The following is a 23,612-nucleotide window of genomic DNA, read 5'->3' as shown; positions in this document are numbered from 1 at the left end:
TTTTTAACAATGTTTTCAAAATAACCACACCCCATCATTTACATTTTATTATTCAGGTAATATTGACTTTGTGAGATCTAAATCAGATGTTCACAGGTCTCTTAAGCTAACTTCCTAGTTCTTGGCCATGTTATTCTAACTAACTCGAGTTATCTCAGAAAACTGAATCCCAAATAAATGAGGTGTGTTTTTAACTTATTTGTGGGAATGCAGATACAAGAAATGATGCTTCAATTTTACCACCTTTTCCCTCCAATGACTCTTCACAGTCATTTCTTACAGGATGACTAGTGTAAGGACATGGGGGAAATAGTTAGGAAGGTGGTATGAACATATAAATGGTGTTTGTTGAATTGTCCATTAGTAGGTAGTCAAATAAATGTAGTGGGAATTATTGGGCTGTAACTAGAATTATCTCTACACAGTGTAATTAAACAGCATTAAACAAATGTGTGCATCAAGCACTGTACTGTTTAATGTTACTTTATGAAGCTTTCTCCCCACATGGATAGTAATATTAATTTAGAAAACATTTACAGAGTCTTTATATGTGCTAGGCACTGGAGATACAGCACTGAACAAAACACTGTACCTTCATACTGGTGAGAGACAATATTCACTTATAATCGCCTGAATAAAAAATTGAGAAAAAAAAATCCAAGCAAGGGGATGGGTATGAAGGTGTGCAAGTGCATACAGGTACACTTGTGAAGATCTAGGAAGAAAAAAAAAATCAGGAGCTATTTGGATCAAGTTAAGTTTGAGATGCCTAACAGGCATCTAAGAGAAAGGAGATATTGCAGAAGCAGCTGGATATGTACACATGGGGAGGAGAGAGCCTAACTGGAGTAAATTCAAAAAAGAATGAGGGGAGGGGAAAAACCAGAGATAGAAAATATGAACAATTCTTTCTGAAGACATTTGCTTAAAGGAAATAAAAAGATTGGAAGCTGGAACAGATAAATCGTGAAAAATGACAACCCCAGGAAAAATGAGTAATGTGTGGGAGGAAAAAAGAAGTGCTGAAGCACTGTTCTTGAGTAGGCCATGGCAAACAACTCTCAGTTCATCTACGGTAGCAGGGAGAAGGCAGAGTTTATGGGCGCAATGCAAGTAGGTGGGCCTGTGCGCTGATGGAAACCTGTGAAAATGCTCTTCTGCTTGCCTCTATTTTGAAATACACATCGAGATTATCACAGAGTGAAGATAGGAGAGGTGGTGCATGCTTAAAGTGCAAGAAGGCATAACAGTTGGGCAGGAAAGTGGAGAATGAATGAACTGGAAATAAAGTGCAATTGTCAAGCAGTTAGAATTCAGTATCTAAGAAATTTTTTTTTAAAAATTTTATTTATTTATTCATGAGTGACCCAGAGAGAGAGGCAGAGACATAGGCAGAGGGAGAAGCAGGCTCCCAGGATCCCAAACCGAGCCAAAGGCAAACACTCAACCACTGAGCCACCCAGGTGCCCTGTGTCTAAGAAATTATGAGATTAGTTAGCATGGTTTTGTGGGGTTTTTTTTCCAAGCAGGACAGAGTAGGTAGTTGGATTTAACCTGTCGGTTAGCCGTGAGACCGTGATGAAGCAAAGGAGGGGAGGAGGACTGAGGGTGCATGCAAGGGTGATTATAATGACATAATTACAGTGGTTAGAGTTAAAACTGGGTAAGGAGGGATATTTCCACCACCTGAGAGGTGAGAGCAGGACAGCAGGATCAGTGGATTATAGGACTGATGGAGCAGATAAATCATTATTGTCAGCAACTTGAGGGTGTGAGCTAGAAGGAGGACAGAACAGTTAAATGGCTAGATGTATGAAACTAAGACGCTGGAGTACCTCCAGACACTGGTAATGACCAGGTTTGACTATGGGAGTGAGGAGCTGAGTTGAGGGGAAGCAAGATCACAGGAGGAGAGGAAGTAAAGCAGTGGAAAGGCTAGGATGTGTGTGGGAGGTGTGCTCACATGCACGCACAAATCAACAATACAAAACATATTCCTAGGTGGGTAATCAATATTTACAAGCCATTGCTCTAATGCAAAATCTGACTCAGTAGACTCTTTAACAAGCTCCCACAGAATACTGATGCTGCTGGTCAGTGGGACAGTGCTTGAACACACCCTCTGAGTAGCAAGGTTCTAGTCTAGACCTTCAGTGTAACTGGACCCAGAAGCCATTTGTAAACTGCTTCTTTGATCCTATTGTTAACAATTCTCACTGAGATAGCAGTCAAAGGGTACGGATTATTTCATAGGCTCATCCTCATCTTTTACTTCCTCTGTTCCACCGTTTAATACTTCCTAATCATGGCCCTACCTCAGCCTTTTCACCTTGCTCTATTCATCAGGCAAAGAAAGTATGCAGCAGAATCAAGGTACTGTCTTACACCTATTTCACCAAACATTCCAATGTTCCTTTAAAACAAATATGTGCTAATAACCTGAAAAATAAATAGTTGTGATGGGTATCGTAAAGTACAGAAGTCAGGGTCCAACCAGAAAAACCAGAAACTATATTTAAATATTTAAAACAGAGAGAATTTAATGTAGGGAGTTAGCTACAGGAAAGAGTGAGCCAAGAAGTTCAAAGATGGGATGGTAATGAAGCTGAGATATTAGCAGCAGCAGGCAAGTGCTACCATCCCGAAGCTGGGGCGACAAAGAGAGAAAGTGAAGTTAGGAGAGCTTAGGAGTCAGACCATTGGTTGGCCTGTCACCACCAGAGTTGGGGCTAGAGTCTTGGAAGATGTACAGTTAATCCAGGCAGACAGAGAAAAGAGAACACTTGGCATTCTTTTGCTTTCAGCCTCCTACCTCCCAGAGCCACCCACCAGCAAACCCAGGGGGAAGGCAGCTGGTACAGCTGAGTTACAGTTTCAAACAACTTCCTTTGGTCCATCTCCTTCCCTCTCTCTACAAGGATAAGCCTTGCCAATTTCTGACAGCACGCTTAGGCCCATCTATTACCTGTGCCATAACACCTTAGAAATGTATACGAAGCTTCATGAAAAGGGAGACACTTTTGTTTAGTTCCCTATCCTAAAACCAACCATGTGGCTAGTTGTTTCAGGACTGAGGCAGGCCAAAGAGACAGCCCCAAGGTTTAGAGCATCTGGGCAAAGAGCAGATCCTACACAAAATTGAACTCACCAAAGTTAAACTATGAATGAGGACCAGCATGAAACAGTAGTACCTGTTTAATCCTTCATTACTGTATCACTTAAAACTATAAAAATTAGAATCTGAATATTCTCAATGACAGTAGCTACTTGGGAAAAGATTTCAATATATCCACAAAGTATATGTTGCTTGGCCAAAAACTATTAATTCATTTAATCATTTGATTAACAAACTCTCTGATTTGGTATTTTAAAAATACACAGGACATGAGAATCAACTTGCTATTAATGATGATTGAAAGGTATCTATAGTGGGCTAACGGAATTTAAACTTAAAAAAAAAAATAAAGATATCTGTAGAAAATAAGCAGTCACTGGTTGAGACCTGATACACCAAGCTATCAGTGGTGAAATCCAAGTAGATTTCAGTCTAACAGTGACTAGTAACTGTCTCGTTTATTCTCTGCAACATAGGACACTAAAAATGGCTGCTGGCAGTTTTTCCTCAATTGGTAATTATACATAAACCTAAAGCATCTACCATGTGGCCAGGCACTGTTCCAATGTTTCACAGTTATTAACTCATTTATTGCTCACAATAACTTTGTGAGATTGTACCACTATTATTTTCATTTTACAGATAAACTGAGGCATGGAGTGGTAAAGCAGCTTACCCAGCTAGTTAGTGGCACAGCCTTGATTTGAACTCTGGCAAGGTGGTCCCAAGTCTCTGCTCTTGTCCCTATGCTATATTGTTTGGCAATCATTTATTTAATAATTAAGTACAATCAAAATCCTAAATATTTATGACTTCTTTCCCATTTTCTGACCACTTTTACAAAGTTGGATAATATTTTTACCATACTCATATATTTTTATTTTTAAAAAGTGGTGACACTAAACTCAGTAACAAATTTAGTTTCACTGATTCTTTCCGACCCATCTGGAATAGAATGGACCCCCGTTAGCACATTCCATTTCTACTACACAAAACTTCTGAAGGTTTCTCATCTCTTGTATAAAACTTACCGATAGTCAGGTCATGCACTGGCTGAAACCTCTTGTCTGTAAACTGTAGCAATAAGCATGATTTACCAACACCTGAAAGTTAGAAAAAAAAATAATGAGACATAACTCACAATAATTAAGAAACACTTTACAAAGTACCTAGGAAAGAGGCAGCTAGCGTTTCTGGTGCTCTGTGAACAGTCTACCAGAATTTCTCGGTGCTCGAATTTCTTGAGAAATCACAAGATTGATGATTTAGGTGGAAGGTGTTTGACAATCTAAAACACCTTTTCATCCTTTGTTATTCATTTGACATTTTAATCTGAAAGGTAAAACTGGCAGGAACTCCTGCGAGACAACCAAACAGGTCCTCCCAGTAGCCCCTACCACAGTACTCCAGCAGTTAAGAGCTCAAGCGCTTTGTTTTTTGTGTAGTAGTGAGAATACTTAAAAACAAAGTAATCTCTTTTTGTAATTTACCTTACTTTCCTACAAACAAACAAACTGGCAGTTAAATGTGTGGGATCTACTTTGCTCTATCTTCTGGCTAATTCATTTCAGGATCAACTCTACTCCTTTTTTTTTTTTTTTTAAAGATTTTATTTATTGAGGGGGTGGGGAGAGAAATGTATTTATTTATTTATTTGTGCTTGAGCAGGAGGAGGGGCAAAGTGAGGGGCAGAGGGAGAAGCAGACCTCCTGCTGAGCAGGGAGCCAGGTGTGGGGCTCCATGCCAGGAGCCTTAACTGATTGAGCCACCCAGGCTCCCCAGGATCAACTCTGATCTGAACTGCATCCCTTCCCTCTGCCACCTAATTTCACTTCATTAATATCATGAATAACTTCCACAGTCCTAAATTAAGGACAAATTTTCTGTATTTATCTTACTCATCCTCTGAGAACTGGTTACTGAACACCACAGCATCTTCCTACTCATTTTCAGGCCCTCATCTTCATATTAGACCAAGTCGGCTTCCTTGACAGCATCCTGCATTTCATTCATTCTTTCACTCAAAAGGCTTTACTGCATGCTAACTGTGCTCTGCACTTGGGACTTGAAGATACAATCATGTGGAACGCTTCCTTCCTTATAGTAGAGTACAGGCAGAGAAATTAAACAGAATGAATGCCAAATAATCTATACGAACTGCAACTTGAAATAATTATAGTAACTGCCAGTTGAAAGAAGAGAGTACTATGAGGAGAGTAACAAGATTGATTTAGACTGAAGGGCTGGAGAAGGTTTTTCTGAAGAAGTGAAACTTAAACTAAGCTGTTCAAGGTCTTCCAGATTATAAACTCAATGAGAGAAGTATGATGAATATCTTGCTGTCTTAAGGCAGAGGTAAGGCAGTTAAGAATTTCGCTGAATGATGGGCCCTAGTGTCAAATGTTACAAAGACTATCAAAATGCCCATTATACAATTCGAAGAAATGTGTGTGCATGTGGTTATGTTTTGGAAAATACTTTATTTGTTCAGTTTCCTGAATGTTTTCACTAAAAATAAACTGGAATTTCAAAACATTTGACCTTAGTTTTCTTTTTTCTTTTATTCATGATTTCTTTTTTACATTACAAAATGTGTAAAGCCAAACTCATTTTATCATATTTCTAGCTCCTCTGAATAGACTCTCAGATCCAGGATAGAATGGGAAATTATTTTTTAAGTGTAAGAGTACAAAATAAGTGAACATTTGAGTATGAATTTTCAGGGTTCTTTTTTAAGCTTTAAAAAATATTTTAAGTACAATCAACCCCTCAATGTGGGGCTCAAACTCATGACCCCAAGATCAAGAGCCACAGGCTCTACCAATAGTCAGCCAGGTGCCCCAAGGGTTTTGTGTTTTTTTACCCCCTAGAGAGGGAAAGGGGGAGGGGCAGAAGACGTGGGAGAGAGAATCTTAAACAGGCTCCAAAATCCTGAGATCAGGACCTGAGCCCAAATCAAGAAATGTACACTTAACTGACCAAGCCACCCAGGCACCTCTCTTCCACCCCCCAGCTTTTTATTTTTTAAAAATATTTTATTTATTTATTCATGAGAGACCGAGACCCAGAGAGGCAGAGACACAGGCGGAGGGAGAAGCAGGCTCCATGCAGGGAGCCCGATGTGGGACTTGATCCCGGGGCTCCAGGATCACACTGCAGGCCAAAGGTGGTGCTAAAACGCTGAGCTGCCCCCCCGCCCCCCGCCCAGCTTTTTAAAACAGACTTTAAGAGCAGTTTTAGGTTCACAGCAAAACTGAGCAGAAAGTACAGCAAGTTCCCATCTACTCCCTGCCCCACAGGAGCACAGCCTCTTCCATCATCACTATTTTCACCAGAGCCACAATACTTGCTATAATCCACGAACCTACACTGACTCATAATTATCAAAGTCCATAGTTTACATTAGGGTTCATGCTTGTTATTTATTCTATGGGTTTTGACAAATGTATAATGTATTTACCACGATGGTATCATATAGAATAGTTTCACTGACCTAAAATCCCCTATGCTCTTCTTACTAGTCCCTCTCTTGCCCCCAATCCCTGGCAAACTACTAATCTTTTTACTGTCTCCATAGTTTTGCCTTTTCCAGAACATCAAATAGCTGAAATTAACAGTATGTAGCCTTTTCAGATTGGCTTCTTCACTTAGTAACATGCACTTAAGATTCCTGTGTCTTTCATTTGTCTTTTTTTCTAAAGATTTTTATTTATTTGAGAGAATGAACAAACAAGAGAGAGAGGGAGAGCACGAGTGGGGAGAGGAGTGGAGGGAGAGGGAGAAACAGACTTCCCAGTGAGCAGGGAGCCAGCTGCAGGGCCTGATCATGATCATGATTGTAATCATGATCATGACTGAAGCCCAAGGCAGATGCTTAACCGACTGAGCCATCTAGGCACCTCTCTTCATTTCTATTTGTAACATCCAAAATTTTCCCATATGGTATAGAAAAAAATAATAATTAATTAGAAATCAGGTATTTATTACTGAGAGACCTCAAGAATCATCTAACAGACTGGTAAATCATTTAAGTGATACGAGAGCCTAAAAATCTTTCTTATCTTACAAAAGAATGTATTGCTTTAGTGATACTAATAACACTTATTCTGAGCAAGTGCTAGTTAAATATAGAAAGGCTAGCTGTTTGGTTCTTCACTTAAAGATTCCATTTCTTTCTATAGGTAAACAAAATATCTTTCAAGTTAGAGGGTTTTGGTAATTTGCACACTTTGTAGGACATCCTTTAATATTTATCCTTTCTATAATATAAAATTGGCAAAAATTTCCAAGGTTTCTTTCACCAATTTTCCTACGAGTCTCTCTTAATCCTTTGTATCAGATAAGTTCTTTAAAGGCATCTTCCATATCTTTCCTCTTCTTCAGCTGTTTATTACCCTAAATATCAGATCCCCACTCGTCAATGGCACTATATGGAATTCAAGCAGTGCTCCAGCATTTACATATTTTGCAGGACTTGTAACTGATTCATCCTTCATTTTCATAGAGAATGACAGTCAAATATGTTGATTTTCCTGAGGGGAGACACTTAGAAAAAAATAATTGAATGAGGAATAGTTTAAGTGGCAAATGAGTATTTTCATGTTATTAAATGATCAAAAACTCTGAAATCTTTAAAATTTATGATTCCCAACAACAGATAAACTTACATAAAGGTACTCTTGTGCCAGGTATTGTTCTAAGCAATTTACACATGTCAGCTCATTTAATGCTTAAGAATGGCATTAACATAGCGGTTACGATTTCTGACTCCAAAGACATACCACACTCCTTGGGTTCCAACCCCAGCCTTGTCAATCACCATCAACAGAACCTCAACTTAGTTATCTTCTCAGTGCCTCACTTTCCTAATCTATAAAAAATAGGATAATAATACCTATTTCAGATGTTTATTGGGATTATTAAATGACTTAATACATTAAGTGCTTACAGCAATATCTGGTACATAGTAAAATTCAATAAAGAATTAAAGAAATGTTTGTTATTACAATTAAAATTACTTTCACTTATTACCATGTCTATGTATACTTCAAACTCCCTAAAAGAAGTACATTTTATTCATTTTCAGTTTAACAACATGCACTTTCATTGCATACCAAAATTCAAACTTTCTAGAAATATTTGAAGATGTACCATGTTTTTTCTAAGGCTAAGAAACTGGGATATCAGTAAACAATAAGATAAAGGCCCTTGCCCTTCTGGAGTGAGAAGGGACTATGAAAAAGCTTTAAAAAAAAAAAAATACATATATATATATATATATATGTGCATGTTTGTATATATGTGTATATACTGGGGGAGGTGGAGGGTACAGATGGATGAAGAGGACACAGTAGTGTAGAGTGTAATGTGTTAAGGTACAGAGAAAAAGCTGAGCAAATATATGGGACCTGGAATGTTGGGAGGAGGGGAAGGAAAAAGAGTGTGGTGTTTAAATGAGGTGGTCTCTCACTGGGAAGGGGAGATTTAAGTAAAGACTTGAAGAGGTGAGGAAAGAGGCAAGTGGATTACTGAGAGAAGAGCACTTTAGGCTAAGGAAACAGCTAGAGGAAAAGCTGTGAGGGGATGTTTGGAGAAACTGCCATGAGGCCAAATCCAGCCATAGCTCAGAAGGCAGGGGAGAGCCCTTGCCCCTAAAGAGGTAAGGTTGCAGACATCACAGGGCCTTATCACATAGACCCCACAGGGATTTTAAATTTTACTTGTGATAAAGTAGGTGATTCATTGGAGGTTTTGAGCAAAAGAGTAATATAATTTGACTTAAGTTCTAAAATAATCATTCTGGCTGCTACAATGAGAGTATAAGCAGTTGGTTAAGAAGGCTTTCTCAATGAGGCAAGAAATGGCTCTTGGACCAGAGCGGTAGCAATGGAGGGGTTTGAAATGATTGAATTCTATATGCAATCTGAAGCAGAGCCAAGAGAATTTGTTGATAGTGTGGATGTGGGTTTTGAAAGAAAGAGAATTGCATTCAGAATGGCTCCAATATTTTTGCCTGATCAAACGGAACAATCAATGAGGATGGGGAAAATTTTAAGTGGATCAGGAAAGACTATCAATTTCACTTTAATTATTTTGATTTTAGATATTTATTAGACATCCCAGTGGTAAGGCTGGGTAGGCAACAAAATATTGAGTTTAGACTTCAGGAAAGATGTTGAGGTTGGAGATATAAATTAGAACTGTCATCATAAGATGCTATTTAAAGCCACAGAAAGAGAGGGAAAAAAGACATGTTTGTTTTATATAATAGCAGAATTAAGCAGAAACACAGCAAACGTAAAAGTGACCTCTCTCAATTCTTCTACCACTGGTTTTCATTTTATACCTGGAATCTCCAAGGCCTTCAAACATCCTCTTCTATCTCTCCATGCAGACAGACTCCTATGGCTGGTTTCTCATCATCACAGATGCCTTCCTTCCCTGACCATTCTATGTGAAGTAGCTCCCAATCACTTTCTACCCATTAGAAGTTTTTGATCTTTACCAAAAAATCCCCAAATCCCTATTAGGTCTCAACCCCAGAGGTTCTGACTGAATTGTCAGCATTATGCAGTGCTTAAAAGCACTATCTGGGTAGCCTTTGATGAACCACTGACCTCTGTGGGCTTTTTGCTATGTAGAAGCTTTTTGGTTTGACATAGTCCCACTTGTTTCTTTCTTTCACTGCTTTGCTTTTGCTGTCGGATCCAAAGCTCATCACCAAGACCAATGCCCAGGAGCTTATTGCCTATGTTTTTTTCTGTAAGTTTTATGGTTTCAGGTCTTACATTCAGGTCTTTAATCCACTTTGAGTGAATTTTTGTGTATGATGTAAGATAGTAGTCCACTTTCATGCTTTTTTGTATGTGGCTGTACAGTTTTCTTAACACCATTTATTAAAGACACTGCCCCTTCCCCCATTGTCATAAGTGGCTCCTTTGTCATAAGTGAGTTTGCCATGTGTGTGGTTTATCTGGGCTCTCTATTCTGTTCTACTGATCTTTGTGTCTGTTTTTATGCCAATACTATACCATTTTGATTACTACGGCTTTGTAGTAACACAGTTTGAAACCAGAAGGTATAGTGAAGCATCCAGCTCTGTTCTTTCTCAAGATTGCTTTGGCTATTCACTCTTGATTAATACAAATTAGTATACTCAATAACGCTACTGTTAGAGTTCCTACCATGAAGTCACCTCAGCTTTTTCTATTTTTTTTTTTAATTTTTATTGTTTTTTTAGCTTTTTCTTTTACTTTGGATCCACATCACCATCTGCTCAGACAATACTGTGGTGAGACCTGAGTAACTAAATACCACATGAATGCCGAACAATTACAAGTAATACTCATTAAACTGCATTCCTAAAGCCTCACCCCAGAGATTCTGATTCAGGAACTTTTTGCTTGGACCCAAAAATCGAATTAATAAGCCCTCCAGTGATTTTTTTTTTTTTTTAGGCAATGTGTCCTTCACAAGTAACAATGGCTTAAGTGCCAGGTATTCTACTTAAGGTTTATTTTCTTAGTCCCAAATTGACTTCTACCATTACAAGGTAATTTTTAAAATCATAAAACATACAGATTTTATTTAAAATAAAAAAAGCAAAGGTATGAAAAGTACCAGAGCCAATTCTTAACCACCAAAGTAAAGTTTTGTCCAACTATCATGAAATTGTGGCTGCATATCTTCATCTACCACACTTGACTCTCAAACACCAAATACAACAAAAGTTCCATGAATGAGTGACCTATCTCATGACTAAAAGTAACCCATTGAGGAACCTAGATTTTATCTTTCTCATTTTGTTTGTTTGAGCGATCTCTTTTGAGGAATCTGGCTAAAAGTTTATCAATTTTGCTGATCTTTTCAAAGAACTGGCTTGGTTCACCAATCTGTCCTATTGTTTTTTTTTTAAGAACTGTATGTTTTAAAGTCATACCAAAAAACTGAAAGACCTCCAACACAGATCATTGAGATGTGGTGAGCTGGCTAAAATATTAGTTTATTTTGCAAATATAGAAAATTTTATTCTTCTTTGCACTAATTTTCCAAATTGAGAAACGTAATGAAAAAACAAAGTCTGCTCTTTTTAAACAGAAAATTAATAAAAATCAGCATAGTATATTAGAAAGAACACAAGGTGTGTTCTACAGTTGAAACACCGGTGTTCAATTCCATCTGTATCATTTCATGACCTGTGAATGTGGAAAAACTAGATATAGAAACTGCTCCATTTCCACATTTCTAAATTGGGAAAAAGAAAATAAAATACAGTATTCCTACTTCAAAGGAATATCATAAAGCTCAAATGCAAAAATTTCAAATTTTACAAATTCAAAAGTTTTAATAAAAATGTTGAGGATTCTTCAAGATGAATGCAGCTAACGTGCAAATCTCCAACCAAACCCATCTGATCTTGAGTTCAAAGTTTTAAACACATCTTTTCTAAAATTAACTGAAGAAAATATATAATATATACAAACCTAAAATTTTCTTATAAATAAAATGACTCAGAGTTGTTTTTACTCTACTGGTTCTCCATACATTGTCCTTCCTTACATCTAAGACAACAATCCTTTCAAATATTTCAATTAGATACTGATCTGGTTCCTTACTATAGAAGGTTAAAGAATGGCCCCCAAGGAGATATGTCCAAGGACTAACCCCTAAGAACCTGTGAACGTGACCTTATGTAGAAGAAGGATCTTTGCAGATATAACTAAGGATTCTGAGATAATTTCAGTCTGGATTTTGGCTGGGGCCTAAATCCAATGACAAATGTAGTCATAAGAGAAAGGCAGGGGGAGACAAAGACAGATAACACAGGTGACAAGAGTACATGAAGACAGAGGCAGAGACCGGAGTTATGCTGTCATGAGCCAAGGAACACCCAGAGCCACCAGAAGCTACCAGAGGCAAGGAAGGATTCTCCTTGGAGCCTTCAGAGGGACAGCCGCCCTGCAGATACCTGGATTCTGGACTTCTGGTCCCCAGAACTATATATAAGAGAAGTTTTTGTTGTCTTAAGCCCTAAAACAAGTTTGTGATCATTTGTTACAGCAGCCCTAGGAAACCAATACACTAATGAAGACTCATCTTTCATTCCTCCTCCTCCTGGGACTAGTATGTTGTTAGTCTTCCAAGCTTGTTGACTTCTTCTGTAATAATTCCTACTGTAATTAATAAAGGGCCTCAAATGCCAGAAATATTAAGAGCAGTGAGGGAAGTGGAAGCAGGGAATATAGAGCATTTATCTGAGAAATGTCAGTGAAGGCTAGGAGGAAAGGTTAGAGATAGTTACTCAAAAAGTACTTATGAAGTACTTAACTATATTCCAAGCACTAGTAAAAATAAATTAGTAATAAAAGTAAGGAAAATAAAGTTTCCAAGAGCATGTAGCTTTCAAAACAAAAGACATCTTTTCCCTGAAAATGGAAGTATGGAAACAAGTATGCTGACAAGGCTGAAGGAGTTGCTTTAAAGAATCAATAAAGTAAGGTGTAACTGGTAGGGTCAGCCGGTTGAATGTCAGACTCTTGATTTGGGCTCAGGTCACGATCTCAGGGTTGTGGGATAAAGCCCAGCATAAAGATCCACATGCAGTGGGGAATCTGCTTCTCTCCCTCTGCCTCTGCCCCTCCTCCTATGTGCCCCCTCCCCCTGTGTGCACAGGAGCGTGAGCAAGGGCAATCTCTCAAACAAATAAATCTTTAAAAAAGGAAAAGAATCAATAAAGTGAAAAGGAAATAGGAAGTTGTGGGAATACAGCCCTCCTTCCCTTGAAGCAAATCATCTACTATCACTTCTGTATCTTTAGTTTACAATATTAAAGTACACCAAGTAATTTAAACTCTTCTGGGATAAGACCAAAACCATGAAAATGACTGAAGCAGATAATGCAAGTATTTATTACACATCTGGCTGTTTGCACATATTTATTTAGCATACTTTAAGTGTTCTTTCCACAATACTCAGTGACTTTTTTTTCCACTTAGCTATTAGCTACTTATCTTTACAACTTAACTCAAGTGTCATAACCCCTAGGAAGCTTCTGTGATACATACTTATCTTCACAAAGTGAGCTAGGTATTCTTCTGATTTTAAAATATAGATTTTCCAGCTGTGCATATAAAATAATATAACTGTCTGGTTTCAGGGGAAAAAACAGTATCTTCTGCTATAAATACTAGATGCCGAGAAGCACTAATGGCCTTCTTTGATGATCTCACTTGCCCTGGGTATGGCACAGACACTAGGAAACCAAATCTAGACCTGAGCTCAAGACCAACAGATGAAGTCAGGCCTCAATGAGAAGCAAAATTCACTTTTAAAAACAGGTTTAGGAACAGCTCCAACCCTATTATTTGTTCAGCCACCATATGCTGAGGACCTATGATGGACATAGCATAGTGAATGAAGAAGCCTTAACTTCATAGCTTATTCCTTACCCTGCATTCTTTATGAAACCTCTTTGCTTTTACCTCTCCTAAAGATTTTTTTCCTCTTGTTTTTCACCTAATGTCCTTTTTCTGTCCCAGGATCCCATAGAGGACACCATTTGGTGTACTACATTTGGTGATGATGTCTCCTTATGCTCCTCTTGGCTATGACAGTTTCTCAGACTTTCCTTGTTTTGATGACCATGACAGTTTTGAGGAGTACTGGTCAAGGCATCGTAGAATGTCCCTCAAATGGAGTCTGTCGGACCTCCCCTCCCCCATGACTTACTGAAGTTACTGATGTTTGGGAGGAAGACCACAGAGATGAGTAGATTTTCTCGCCTGTACAAAGGTACCTACTATCATAACAAGGGTACATAATACCATGGATATGGCTGACTACTGTTGATCTTAACCTTGATCACCTGCCTGAGGTAGTTTGACAGGTTTCTCCATTATATAGTAACCATGTTTCCTTCTCTTTCCATACTACATTCTTCAGAAAGAGGTCACTACCCATAGCCCACTCCTTTGGGGAGTGGACCTTACCAAAGTTTTAATCACTGACCTGTTTCTCTTTGTTTGTCATCTTTCACCACCATGTCCCACTGCCCCTAGCCAATCTTCTGCCTTTACACAGTGCCTTAACATTATCATGTATATTTATTACTTTTATACTTAAAAATAAATGAAAAATTGCCTGTATTTGAAGTACTCTTCTGAAATGGGAAAGTGCCTGAAAATTACCTTCATCTTTAATTTTTTCACTCTCTACAACATCCTTCCCCTAAGCCTTGTTAATTCCAACTCTCACCAGTAACCACCCCTTCATTTTCACTATCACCACCTTAGATAAGGCCTTTATTACCTCCTATGTGGACCACTAGAATAACCATCTAACTATACTCCACCTTCCTAATCTGTCCTACATATGACTGCACCAGGGATAGATGAGAAAAGAAGGCAGAAGGAAAGGACTGAATTTAACATCCAGAATGTCTCTGCCACTGTATTATAATATGAATATATACACAAGTGTGTGTATTTAGCTTCTAATGTAATCATAACTCTGGTCTTGTACTCTTTTCTCTTAAAAACTTCTACCTTTTCTACTGTCTACAGAATAAATTTCAAATTCAACCGGCCTCTATCACAGCATAGGTCCAATACATTTAATGAATTTATCTTCCCAGTCTTATTTTTAGTAACTGTCTGCTATGAGACTATACTACAGTTAAACTTGATGATTTACACTGAGGAAGGTACAAAGTGTGGCACTTAACAGATGTACGATAAATGACAACTAACTTTTCCCATTTTTACATTTTGTTTATGATTTCTACCCATTTATTCTAAACTCCACCCATTTTTCAAGGACCAGCTCAAATTCTATCTTTTTTTAAATTTCTTTTCATTCAATGCTCAAATTTTTTTCTTTCAAATGTCATCTTACCCTAAAGTTTCCAAGAAGGAGGACAGGTATTCTGGATTCTGGAATTTTTTATGGAATTTCAGGCTTTCTCTAGTACCTCCATCAGTCCTGATCACATCCTATCAGCACTGCTAGACTATACACCCCTTAAAGGCAGGGGCATACCTAATTCACTTTTTAAATCCTTCACAATAGTACCTAGGCCTGTGCTTTATGCTTGGAAACTTTTTTTTTTTTTTAATGCTTGGAAACTTTTATGGTAAAGCCTTCTGCATTTCAAAGTATGCCACTAATTTAGGAGATTTGGATCCTATGTGTGATACTTGAAGGAAAAGCTATTTAAGGTCTCCAAGACTGTGTCTGCTTCTTTGTTTAATGGTAATCATACAACCTACCTTATTCATAAGGCTATTTTCAGGAATACAAGAGATAGCATGTAGACCACATGTCTGTGCTTCTTTTTTCTTCCCCAGGGCCTGAAGGCAGTCTGATACTTTATTCCATGCTAAGGCGATAGTACTCTATACATACTTTATTAAGCACTTATCACATTATTCTTTTATTAACAGTTTACTGTTTATTATCTACTCTCCTCCCTCAGGAACAGCAACATTCACCTTTTTGTATTTTGAAAACCACCCTGCACTGTGGCCCAAGTTAGAAGGCAGATGCTCGGTCAATAGTGGATTAATGTACCACACACACTCACTGAAAAAGGTCATAAAGTGAGATGAGCCTTTTCTACGTAATGATGAACTCCAGTCTACATTTAAAAAAAAAAAATCAATTTCTCAAAAAAATAACTTACTAATGATAAATTATTTTATTCAACAGTGAATTTTTCATAGATGAAAATGATGCTAGAGGATGAAAACCTTACTGTGCTGAGTTAGAATTCTATCTCTGCTTATCATTCACCCCTGATTATCATTCACCCCTAACTTAAGTTTAATTTTCCCTTGAAAAATTTGGCTTTTTAGTGTGTACATGAGTTATCAATCAAGTGCCTCCTCTCTCCAAACCTTCATTGCCCTGCTGGAGAGACTAGAACATTTCTCCCTTGCCAGCTGGCATGACGGTAAGTGTCAGCAGCAGAAGGCAGCACTCCGCACCTCTCCACAGCCAACTTCCCTCAGCACTCCTTCAGGCTGCTTCCCATGAAGGTCCCAACACAGATCCTCCTCATGGAAGGCTTCCCACAGCACACAGACGGCAGCTTTCCAATCCATCACAGCCCCTCAGTGAAATTCTCTGCCACTCAGCAGGCCTCAGCCATGCTCCTCCAAAGAGGTCTGGATGCCAGATTGGCTCCTTCCTTCCATGCTCTGCCTGGGTCTTGGGGTAGTAGCCATGCTCTCTATGTGCTGTTACTGTACTCTTTAGAGTTCTCTTTATCTCTGAGCCAATTCTCTGTTACCCTAAATCCATGGGATAGTTAATGATTCTTTTTTTTTTTTTAATTTTTTTAATTTTTATTTATTTATGATAGTCACAGAGAGAGAGAGAGAGAGAGAGAGGCAGAGACACAGGCAGAGGGAGAAGCAGGCTCCATGCACCAGGAGCCCGATGTGGGATTCGATCCCGGGTCTCCAGGATCGCGCCCTGGGCCAAAGGCAGGCGCTAAACCGTTGTGCCACCCAGGGATCCCATTAATGATTCTTTATATTAGACTTTCCTTGTTCAAATTTCTGTGTGGTTTCAGTCTCCTTGCTGGACTCTGACTGATCCAATCAGTATGGTTAATAGGTCCTTCATTAAGAGAAACCATATTTAATTTGGTGAAGTGGAGGGTTTTTGAATATAAGCCAAGTTTAGATTTTCTTAGGGAAGACCTACTTTTTCTTTAGTGCAATATTTAAAAAAAAATACAAAGCCAGATATAACCTAAATTTTTAAAAACTATAAAGTACAATGGAGCATTTGCTAATTTCCATAGAGAATAAATGATAAAATATTAACTCTAATAGCAAGTAAGATAGCACAATGTGGTAAAAATAACATACCTTTCTTTTCTTCCTCCAAAATGCTGGGACTTTCCCTCACTTGTTTTAATGGTGGAAAACGGCTGGAGTGTTTGAGAAGAATCAGAATGAAGAAAACTGATGTATAACTACCTCTCAGAATCTTAAGAGTCACAATTTGCTGGAAACAGAGTTTTTTAAACAGTAGACTGTAATCATCTAGGTCATGAAATCAATTTAGTAGATCATAACCAGTATAAAAAAAGACCTAGAGAATAGCAAATTTAGATTGCGGGTACTATACAAGGGTAGGTACTGTTTGGAAACTTGTATTTTAAAGAGATATATGGACATAAACATCTGAATGCTGGGCTGTAATCAAATATGTCCTTATTACTGTGACTTGCAAAAACAAACTTGGAAATTACTCTCTAGTGTCTAATCCAACCACCTCCAATGAAAGAATTCATCTGTGACACTTTTGCTAGCATGCACGGAAAAATAAATCAACTGAAGAATCCAGTATACTTATATTCTCTTTTAACTAACGTTTAAAAAGGGCAGCCCGGGTGGCTCAGTGGTTTAGCACCTCCTTGGGCCCGGGGCCTGATCCTGGAGACCCAGGATCGAGTCCTGCGTCGGGCTCCCTGCATGGAGCCTGCTTCTCCCTCTGCCTGTGTCTCTGCCTCTCTCTCTCTCATGAATAAATAAAATCTAAAAAAAAACAAAAAACAAAAAACCGCAACTAACGTTTAAAAGGATAGAGATCAAGGGTAAAATCTGATTGAATTGTCTGTTGGCAATTTAATGTACCTATCTATTCAAATAAATACAACATAGTATCATGCGTCACCCACCAGGTGATCATTCTATTACAGAAACCTCTTTGTAAAAAAGATTTTTCCATTAGGTGAAATTAGGATGACCCTAGATACACTAGTTTGCCAGGGAAGGCTCAGTAACTCCTGTTTTCCCGATAAATTATGGATCAACTTGGATAATAAATTATACAGTTTCCCTAAAGCACTGATTGTCAAAATACGGTCCTCATACCAGAAGCTTCATCATTACCTGTAAACTTGTAATGCAAATGATCAGCCCCATCAGCGACTTACTGCATCAGAAACTTTGGGCTGGAGCCCTGCAATCTGGGTTTTGCCAAGCTGTCCAGGTGATGCTATTGTGCACTGACGTTTGAGAACTCTTGGCTTAGATATAACCAACAAAAATGCTGGTGTCAGTGTCCAATCTTCTTCATTCTTCAGTTTAGTTTTTCAGCTATAACTAATTTAAGCCCCTACATGGTTGGTATAACACAAATAACTGAAAATACTGGAGATATATGTTTCCCCACAGTAGAGGTTAAGTTATCCTGGTTTCCACTTAGTATCTTTTGACAATTATCTGGCTTAGAACAGCTGGACTACATGCCACCTGCCAAATACCCAAGGATCCACTTTGATACAGATGCTCTTTTTTATTGCATCTAAGGAGTCCTGTAATCAAGTTATGCTAATGTACTTTTGTCTTATTTAAAATATCTGCATGGCTTTTGATAGTTAGAAGGTGAAAATAGACTCCTTCCTTGCACACAATGTTATTTGATCATAAAAGTAAGTCTATGAGGTCGGTAAATAGGAATGATAACCTAATTTTAAAGATAAAGAAACTGAGGTTTAAGTGATATGCCTCAAGTAAGAGGCAGAATTGAAACTCCAAATCAGGTTTTATTATTACTATTATTTATTTTGGAGAGAGTGAGAGAAAATGAGTGGGGAGAGGGGCAGAGGGATAGAGAAACTAATAAGCAGACACTGCCCTGAGCATGGAGCCCAGTGCAGGGCTCAATCTCCTGCCCCTGGGATCACAACCTGAGCTGAAATCAAGGATCTGGTGCCCAATTGACTGATGCACCCAGGCACCCCTTAAATCATTTTTCCACTATACCATCCAATCTCAATTTGTTCTCAGATACACTGCAACCAATACCTTTCCTAACTAAAAATAATGGTATCTACTTTCCAGGTATTATCAGTAGCAGTGCCAAGAAAAAGGAGGGAATACTTTGTAACTAAATGACTCTGATAGGGCAGAATGTAATAAAGGAAGAAGGTTAAAAAAAAAAATAAATATGATTTCCTTGACGCTGACTTTACTCCAACATTTCAGTTAATATATCGATATATTATACTTTAATCTGACCATTTTCCTAATCTTTTCAAAAGCAAGGATTCCAAATAAGAACTGCAGCCATCTCAAAATCACATTTCAATGAAGCAGCTTGCAGAGGATACTCTTCCATGATGTTATGGAAGGAAGAAGGTGTTTGGGGATGTAAATGTACACTATAATTATTATACAATAAATCTGTGGTACATGATTTCTAAGTAGTAAGCTATGATATAAATGATATCAAAGTTAAAGGCTGCAAGCAAAAGAACTATTTCATGCAGTTGCTAGATGAAACTGGCAAGAGCCCAAGGAAGCTCATGATAATAGTAACTAAACCAAACTGCTAAATTCCTAAACACAGACTAGGCATCAGTTAACACAATGTTGAGATTAGCCTGTTGAATGAAGTACACAAAATATATACCATACTCAAAATTAGATATTCTTTCTAAGTCCATATTTTTAATGAAAGGTGCTTTGCAGTATCTATCAAAATATAAATATAAATCCTAGTTGGCCAGAGATTTTCCTTCTTACACAAAACCACAAGAATCACGTTATACTGTGTAACAATATTCATCAAGGAGTCATAGGTGAACATTTGTTATTTCTGGCAACCTAGCATCAAAGCATCTTTCTTTGAATTCCCCAGCAGCGAGGGTATAAACATGTGACCTAGACTCAACCTATCAGATGCTCTTGTCCAGAATCTAGAATCTTGAGGGACTGCTCCATTATCAGGGACCATAAGGAGAGAATCCACGGTGGCTACAGTGATGATGAGACCAGTTACATGTCTCCAGCATCTTCTTCAGCAGGCTGTACTGACAGCAGGAATCTGGCTGTGCCTTGCCTTCCTTGGTTTTGCCATTTTCAAGCTGGATTATATTGCTTTTCTATCAATCTATGAATATTCAATCTTCGTAATAAAATCTTCTGCTTAAATTAACCACATAGTAGGTTTCTGCTGTTTGCTACCACAGACTAAGAATAACAGAATCAGTAACTGAATAAATTATGGGTCATCTACACAGGTGTTTAGAAAGAATGAGACAGATTTATATATATGTTAATACTAAGACATACCCTCAAAAGAAAAAAAAAATGTACTAAGTGTATAATCCTATTGGTAAAATTGGGAAACACACATACATGCAAGCTTACAGACAGAAAATTTCTGGAAGGATATACAAAACCATTGTTTACTTACATGAGGTGGTATTTTCATTTTTTATCACGAGTATTTATCACTTACACTATTAAAAATATATATATGTGTATATATATAAAATTTTCAAAGGATCTATTTTAATTTTATTTGGGGGGTGGGGGGAAGCACGAGCCAGGGGAGGGGCAGAGGGAGAAGCAGGCTCCCCAATAAGCGGGGAGCCCGAAGCAGGGCTCAATCCCAAAACTCCAGGATTATGACCTGAGCTGATCGCAGACACTAAACCAACTGAGCCACCAGGTGCTCCTCAAAGGATCTATTTTAGCATCAAACACCATATAAGCAATACTTTCATGGGCCTCATCTAACAACGTCCATATTGATGTGGCTTTTAAATAACTAGTAAAACCTTGTGTGGCCAAAAATAGTTACATTAAATGTTGGTCTGTGAAGAAAATTATGACAGTCTGTGGGTAAAATAATGTGCTATGAAAAGGATTTTGATCTCTTTTTTTTTTTAACTCCTAAAAGCCAGTAAAGAATACTAGTAAGTCGTACTTTAACAAGATTTACTCATTCAGTTAAGGCTGAAAATTCACATATTCATGCTCAAATCCAACATGGTTTTTCCATTTCTCAGGTAAATTCTCCAAGAAAGGAAACTAGAAGCCAGAAAGAATGAGGGAGAAAAGGCCCCAAAAGAAAGAAAAGATTTAAAGGTATAAAGGGTTTCACTAGCTCCTGCCAGAAATCTGAGTTAAGGGTAGAAATTTATACCATTCAGAGATGGGGAATAAGGTTTTTCTGATCTATCCAGAGGATAAACAAATCAACTCTTTTTGCCACACAATGCTCTTCACAGTATAGTCCCCAGAGTTCCTTTAGTCTTAAGCCCCCACGAAATCCTGACAAGAACCCTATCATCCTGCCACACTCTGTATAATCTATGGGTAGCTCAGCTCAATTCTCTGTTCTCCACATAACATAAAAGTAGGAACAAAAGCACAAACTGATTCTACAGGATTGTTACATGGGGAAATTATTCAAACAAATGAGATCACGTCTAATAGTATCATACCTGATATATAATTTGTAAAATGGAGTAAAGAGGTACCTAGGATTACCATGAGAACATATATGAAAGCCAAAGCACAACCCTCAATGTTTGCTGAAAATCTGAGTACGTTATGAGCCATTCATTGTAGTTAGAATGAATCCTCTTGATGCTCCTTCAGTACTTTGTACCTGTTGCTATTCTATTATCTTTTAATCCCTGTGGCAAATTGGTCTTCCCAATAGGACAGGATAGTCTTGTTCATTTTTCTAACTCCAGGACTGCCCACATAGTATCTTAAATTTATTTAAAAACAAAAACGAGGGGGGTACCTGGGTGGCACAACCGGTTAGGCATATGACTCTTGGGATTTCAGCTCAAGTCATGATCTCAGGGTCATGGGATCCAGCCCTGCATGGGGCTCTGTACTCAACATGGAGTTTGCCTGGGTTTCTCTCTCCCTCATATAAATAAATAAATCTCTTAAAAAATAAAAAAATAAAAATAAAAACAAAATGAGGGGTGCCCAGGCAGCTCAGTTGGCTGAACGCCTGACTCTTGATTTCAGCTTATCATGATCTTAGGGTTGTGGGATATAACCCAGCATCATGATCTGTGCTGGGTACAGGGCCCCGCTTGGGATACTCTCTCTGTGCTCCTCTCCTGTCCCCTACCACTCCTGTGCGCACCCACACTCTCTTCTCTCTTTCTTTAAAAAAAATCAAAATCAAAACCAAAACCAAATCCAATCCTCTAATCTTTGTATAAATTCCATCCTCCAAACCCTATTATATGTCAATCAAACCTGTCTGAACAGCTCCAGTAACAAACCAACTCACAATTTAACAAGCTCTTTCTTTTTTTCAAAAAGTTTTTGTTTTTAAGTAATCTCTACACCCAATGTGGGGCTTGAACTCATGACCCCGAAATCAAGAACTGCATGCTCTTCCAGCTGAGCCAGCCAGGTGTCCCCTCCTTCCATTTCATACGAAGTTCAAATCTCTTTTACTCATGGTTTTGGTTCTGCCTATGAAAAGCCAAAAAGGGTAGTTTTTTTTTTTTTCTAAGATTTTATTTATTTATTCATGAGAGACACACACACACAGAGAGAGAGAGAGAGAGAGAGAGAGAAGGGCAGAGACATAGGCAGAGGGAGAAGCAGGCTCCACACAGGGAGCCCCATGTGTGACTCGATTCCGGGCTTCCAGGACCATGCCCTGGACTGAAGGCAGGCACTAAACCTCTGAGCCACCCAGGGATCCCCTCAAAAAGGGTAGATTTAAGTCTCTTGTATTTGACAGTCACCTAACTATTTAAAAGTCATTATTACATGCTCCTTTAAATCTTCTCTCTTTTTTTTTTTAGGTTAAAATGTTTCCATTGTATCAGGGTAGGGGGAGGGAAAATTTTAAAAAAAGTTTGAGTTGTTCCTACAGTGTCATGGTTGATATAGCCCTCGTACTATTGGTCTCTTGAGCATAGACTCCAATGTGTAGATACCCCTCTGAAACAAGTTTCCATAATTGAATTGTAGAGTAGAATTATTACCTGCCTCATCTGTACACTATACCTTTACTAACCATCATCACATTTATTCCTTTGTTTTTAATTTTTTTAAAGATTTTATTTATTCATTCATGAGAGAGACAGAGAGAAGCAGAGACACAGGCAGAGGAAGAAGCAGGCTCCACGCAGGGAGCCCGACGCGGGACTCAATCCTGGGTCCCCAGGATCACACCCTGGGCCAAAGGCGGTGCCAAACTACTGAGCCACCCGGACTGCCCACATTTATTCCTTTGTTGGCTTTTTTACTTATCTGACTCATACTGAACCAAGTCATGTAAAACTTTAAGAGCTGGATATATATTACTTACCAGTTGACCTCCATCTTGTATTTGTATGGTTGTTTTACTTTTTAGAAAGGATTTTATTTATTTCAGAGAGAAAGAGAGAGAGCACACGTGTGCATGGGCAGGGGGAGCAGCAGAGGGAGACGGAGAAAGAGCATCCCAAGTGGACTCCACACTGAGGGTGGAGCCCAATGCAGGACTCCATCCCATGACCAAGAAATCAACATGACCTGAGCCAAAATCAAGAGTCGGATGCTCAACTGGCTGAGCCACACAGGTGTCCCTGTAATGATGGTTTTTAAAGTAAATATAAGGCTTCAATTTCATTAATTTACATTTTGCTAAATTTAGCCAATTGTTCTGCCTGTCAAGGTCATTTTGGATTCTATCTGGTATAATCCACAAATTAGCTCTCTCAATC

General features: G+C 38.4%; 1 protein-coding gene and 1 long non-coding RNA gene across 2 annotated transcripts in view; both read right to left on the bottom strand.

Annotated features, from left to right (window-relative positions):
• Window positions 1–23,612, bottom strand: part of RAB2A (RAB2A, member RAS oncogene family) — an 88,128-nt gene that overhangs the window by 52,052 nt on the left and 12,464 nt on the right. The window contains 1 exon segment of the mRNA NM_001003318.2: window positions 4,147–4,218. Coding sequence (NP_001003318.1) covers window positions 4,147–4,218 — 72 coding nt within the window.
• On the bottom strand, window positions 16,593–20,317 carry LOC111093112. The gene is made up of 3 exons (XR_005380989.1): window positions 19,657–20,317; window positions 18,019–18,155; window positions 16,593–17,128 (listed from the first exon to the last, which is right to left on the bottom strand). It is a non-coding gene; the product is annotated as an uncharacterized LOC111093112 (long non-coding RNA).

Source organism: Canis lupus, chromosome 29, assembly GCF_011100685.1.
Source record: "Canis lupus familiaris isolate Mischka breed German Shepherd chromosome 29, alternate assembly UU_Cfam_GSD_1.0, whole genome shotgun sequence".
NCBI lineage: Eukaryota > Metazoa > Chordata > Mammalia > Carnivora > Canidae > Canis > Canis lupus.
Note: the sequence above shows the minus strand (reverse complement) of the source record. Positions and strands in the feature narration are given on the sequence as shown.